At 39.7% G+C, this 4,956-nt stretch overlaps 1 protein-coding gene across 1 annotated transcript in view; it reads left to right on the top strand.

Moving 5' to 3' along the window:
- Positions 1–888: 888 nt before the first annotated feature.
- The window catches only part of LOC102213887 (pre-mRNA-processing factor 39), an 11,102-nt gene continuing 7,034 nt past the window's right edge, over positions 889–4,956 (top strand). Inside the window, exons 1-7 of the mRNA XM_013916161.1 lie at positions 889–987; positions 2,195–2,436; positions 2,556–2,681; positions 2,802–2,920; positions 3,213–3,380; positions 3,627–3,807; positions 3,906–4,042. Of these exons, the coding sequence (XP_013771615.1) occupies positions 927–987; positions 2,195–2,436; positions 2,556–2,681; positions 2,802–2,920; positions 3,213–3,380; positions 3,627–3,807; positions 3,906–4,042 (1,034 nt within the window). The 5' untranslated portion in view covers positions 889–926. The remainder of the gene's footprint in view (positions 988–2,194; positions 2,437–2,555; positions 2,682–2,801; positions 2,921–3,212; positions 3,381–3,626; positions 3,808–3,905; positions 4,043–4,956) is intronic.

The raw sequence follows: 4,956 nt of genomic DNA on the forward strand, positions 1-4,956 counted from the left end.
ATTTAAAACGAAAAATTACCATCGGCCCACCAGGCAAATGCCCGGTATGCCCGATGGCCAGTCCAGCTATGACTGGAATGTAAAAAATGGATCGTGAAGTCTCTAAACACATAGACCAATGGATTTCAATAATCTTTTGTTATTCAAACACAGGTACAGTGAAATTAGATTAGTTAAAGCCAACAAGAATATGAATTCAAACACAAGCAATAAATATGAAAACAAGGAATAAGAAAAAAATTAAAACAAAAATAGTCTAAATAAGAAAAGTCAGGTTTAAAGTTTAAAAAAAGAGCACTTACAAGCCAACCTCGTTGCCAAACACTAAACCTGGATAAGACATATTCTGTATTTTATTTTTGTGAGCATATACTATCATTTGTCTATGTGACCTCCATTTCCAGTTGAAACTAAATTAACAACTTGGGCTACACCACTAATTACTATAGTGATTATATAAACGTTTTGGGTTGTCTGAAAATTTCAAGTTATGTATAAAAAATTTGAGTTTGAGGTTATCATTTCAAAATGTTTGGTTATATCAATATTTGAAGCTTTGAGTAATAATAAAATTTCGGCTTATTATATAAAAATGTGGGGTTATCAATATTTGGGATGTCAAAATCTCAGGTTGTTATATTGAACGTTTGGGTAAGATTAAAAATTGTCGTTATCGGCTTATTTTATCCAAATTTCACGTTATTGTCTCAAATTTTGCGGTTATTATATCAAAATTTAGAGATTTAGGTCGTTATATTAAAAATGTAAAATTTTGTGATCATAGTGGATGGCATGACTTGTGGATGGCACTTTTTTTCAGTGGCGGTGAAAAGCTTCCATAAAATGTAAATGTTGCACTTTTAGCGTGGTAGGTTGTTTTAGGCGTCCTGTCGCGCCTGAATGACGTCAGCCAGACGTTTACCGTCATGGCGGCGGCGGAGGGCTGTGAGGAGATGAGCGGCAACGGGGAGCTGGTAGAGTCTTCAGGTAGATGATTAACGGTGGTGAATTTAGAGTTCGTATCCGGTAGTTGTTTTACAGATGTGGTGGAGCTTTGGTTTAATCAGCCAGCGTTTTTAAAAACAAAGCCTCCAGCTGGAGCCATTGTGGGTGCAAGCATGACATGCTAGGCTAAGCTAACGTGAATTCACCTGCACGGAGAACAGTCTGTCTTTTACTTTCACTAAGTTACGATCGGGTGGGGTATACAGCTGTTGGCTGCTGTTGTGTACCCTTTTTCGACAAGTTAGTTGTAGTCTGTCAAAAACAGCCCAGAGGCGCTTTAAAACTCTGAGCTTTATATGAATGAAGCATCTCTGCAGGCGCAGACAGGAGTCGGTAAAACAAAACAAAATACTGTACGAACTCATTTTAGTTGAGTTTATTTGGCCTTTTACTAGATAAATCACAGCTGTAGGCAGTAGATAATTCTTTCCATTCTTTTCATATTTTATTCTAAAGTTTTACGTGTTCATGCATGGTTTCTGTTATTACCATTTTTCATTCAAAACTATTCAGGAAGTAGAAGAAACAGAAAGTGAATGAGTTACGTAACTTCAGTTAAGCAGCTGAGTATTTCTTTAAGTCTTCTTTCTATTTTTCATTACACCTGCTGAACAACAAAGAAAAGATGAAACAGAAACGATGTCATAATGGGAGTTTTATCAGGTGTGTCTTTGGGTTGTAGTCTTTTTGAGTATAAATAATTTATAACTATGGGCATTTGTAAAAGGTAGGCTGTTGGATTTTTTTCTTTTGTAAAAATAATTAAAATAATAATAATTCAAATCTCATCTGTGAAAGGTCAAGAGGCATGGTATACCCTGGTCTGTCCCAGGGTTAACACATAGACAGATGACCATTTATGTCAGTGGCCAACATTTCTTTGGTCTGTCACATCAAAATGCTTCCAGACCATGTGATGACGAGTTGTCAGACTTTATAAAAGTTTTCATAAAGAAGAGATTTATTCTCTGGCACTAAAAGCAGATTAAATAATCACAGAAACAATATAAACAATAAGATTTTGCTGGCACCAGCTGTCAGTCAAATTCTTGTATTAAACATCAATATTGGCTCAGAATGTTTTGCATTTTGGGTTTTTGGTTCAACCAAAAAGTGTATCTTTTTCAGTATCGTACATATTTTGGGTCTTAAATATATTGAGAGATGCCCCTGATCTTTTCCTCTTCAGCCATGGAAGCTCCTGAGGTTCCGGCGCCACCTCTACCTGAAATGACGGAAGAGAACGGCAGTGCCGCCGTGGTTCCTGAGGCTCCTGTTGGCCCCGACCCTGCTTCCTTCTCCATGCAACCAGCCGCAGTGGATGAAGAAGGGGAGCTACCTGCAGACTTTGAGCGTCTGTGGAAGGCCGCTCATGACAATCCTCAAGACTTCACCTCCTGGACTGACCTGCTGCAGTACTGTGAGCAGGAGGTGTGTTTGTTTCTTTGATTGATCTCTGATACATTTGTTTTCCGGAGATCACAAGAGATTTTTGGTGAAGAAATTTAGAGTTGCTTCGTGTGACACTTGGATTTAATGTGTCTCCTCAGGGTCACGTCACATCTTCACGTAGAGCACTAGAAGCCTTCCTTGTTCGCTATCCACTCTGCTATGGTTACTGGAAGAAATTTGCTGATCTGGAGCGCCGCGTTGGGCTTAACGACAAAGCAGAGGAGGTAACGCGAGAGAGCTTTTACTGTTTTGTCCTACTGTTATTATATAATAATACTTTCAAGGCTATTTAGAAGCGCTTTATTTAGGTAGTTAACATATATGGGTGTCCTGTGTTGTGTTAGGTGTGCATTCAGGGTCTTCAGGCAATCCCTCTCAGTGTAGATCTGTGGATCCACTACATCAATCTGCTGCTTGGAACACTAGACATGAACCTTCCTGAGTCACCCAAGCGGATTCGCAGGTACACATACACACAGACCAGATCTTACTTCCTTTTTAATCCTTCCTCTTTTTTTCCTGTTTTTTTTTTTTTTTTTTGTTTAGTTTCATTTTTTTCTGCCTTTGCCTTCCCCATACAACTAAAATTTCTTTTTTCCAGCAAGAGCTCTGTTTTTTTTCGTAAGGATTCCCAAAAAAGAAGTCTTTAGACGTTCATCTTTTTTTCCTGGTCTTAAAACCAATCTAATCAGATTTGGTTAAGAGAAACTGAAAGCTGATTATCATGCTTTTATTTGTTTCACGACAACCATCAGTGTGTTTGAGGATGCTGTCGCGGCAGCCGGTTTGGACTTCCACTCGGACCGGCTTTGGGATCTGTATGTTGAGTGGGAGAAGGAGCAGGGGAACATGAAGAACGCAACAGCCGTCCTGGACAGAGTCCTCAGAGTCCCCACACAGCTCTACAACACCCACTACGACAAGTACGGCCACCACCCAGTTATTTATGCTGATGTTAATGTGTTTTTCTCTACCAGCTTTACTTTTAGAATACCACATGTTATCTTCTTAATTTACTGAACTTTTAATAGTTGTTAAAATATTTCCCCATGTGCTAGGTTTTGTATCTTTTAAGGGCAACACTAAATAACTCCACTGTTCTGTCCCTTCCTTCATTTCTTCTTTTCCTCTTTTGTTAATCTAATTTGAGGTCTTACTTTATTTGTCAGGTTTAAAGAGCATCTGAACAACCATGAACCTAAAGAGGTGCTTTCTCCAGAGGAGTACGAGGAGCTGAGGGAGCTGTGCCGTCAGAGCCAGAAAGCGGAACGAGCCGAACAATCGCAGGAGGAGGAGAAGGAGAGGCCGCCGGGTGAGGAAGAGCCCGCCACACCCGAGGGCACAGACACAGTGAGTAACATCCACCTGCCTCACATTGATTAGAGGTGTGTGATGTGGATTAATGCGGAGGTCACATAGACTAATAAAATGCTTTTTCTGTGTTTTAGGAGGAATTGATGCAGAAGATTAGGGAGCAGGTGTTACTACGCAGGGACAAAGTGTATCAGGACAACGAGGGAGAAGTCCGGAAGAGATGGCACTTTGAAGATGCCGTGAGTTTGTCCTTCTGTGATTCGCTGCTGCTGTAGTTTTTGTGTCTCTAGCTAAGAGAATCTAGGAGAAGTAGAGGGATTATTTTCTCTCCTTTATTCATAAGTGCTTTCCTATTTCTGTGCTAATGTAGAACATTGTCCTGAATCAAGAGGTTAATGTAAGAGTTATTAGAGATGATTAACAGATTAGGTCCTGGTAGAAAACTACATATATATTAATGAGCCCTTATTGGGGAAAGTAAAAAACGCCTACAGTGGCTTGCAAAAGTATTCGGCCCCCTTGAACTTTTCCACATTTTGTCACATTACAGCCACAAACATGAATCAATTTTATTGGAATTCCACGTGAAAGACCAACACAAAGTGGTGCACACGTGAGAAGTGGAACAAAAATCATACATGATTCCAAACAGTTTTTACAAATAAATAACTGAAAAGTGGGGTGTGCGTAATTATTCAGCCAAGGATTTAAAAAAAAAAAAGAAAACAGATGAAGATAGTATCACATTTTGATCCGGGACATAATCTGCATGGAGAAAATCCGTCCCGGTCAACCACCCAAACATCAATAACGGGAACCTTATACAGCGCTTCCCTATACCCGTCGAACTCTCGCAGGCACAAAGAAATTACGGAGGCTATCACTTATCACCTGGCTAAAGACATGGCTCCCATCAACACTGTGCAAAACGAGGGATTTAGGAAAATGATCAACACCCTAGACAAACGCTGCACAGTGCCGTCCAGCAACTATTTTTCTATTGTTGCACTACCTGCTCTATACACGCAGTGTCGAGCAACGGTGGAGACGGAATTACAACAGTACAACATTTTGCGGCAACGACAAAATGTGAGACATTTATTGTTTTTATGTTCAGTCTCAACTGTTATGAAGTTGATGTGCAGTTAATAAGTGCAATAAATATTTATATTGGAAAAGAAAATC

The sequence above is a fragment of the Pundamilia nyererei genome, unplaced genomic scaffold (assembly GCF_000239375.1).
Source record: "Pundamilia nyererei isolate P.nyererei 1_Seehausen unplaced genomic scaffold, PunNye1.0 scaffold00008, whole genome shotgun sequence".
In the NCBI taxonomy this organism is placed as follows: Eukaryota; Metazoa; Chordata; class Actinopteri; order Cichliformes; family Cichlidae; genus Pundamilia; species Pundamilia nyererei.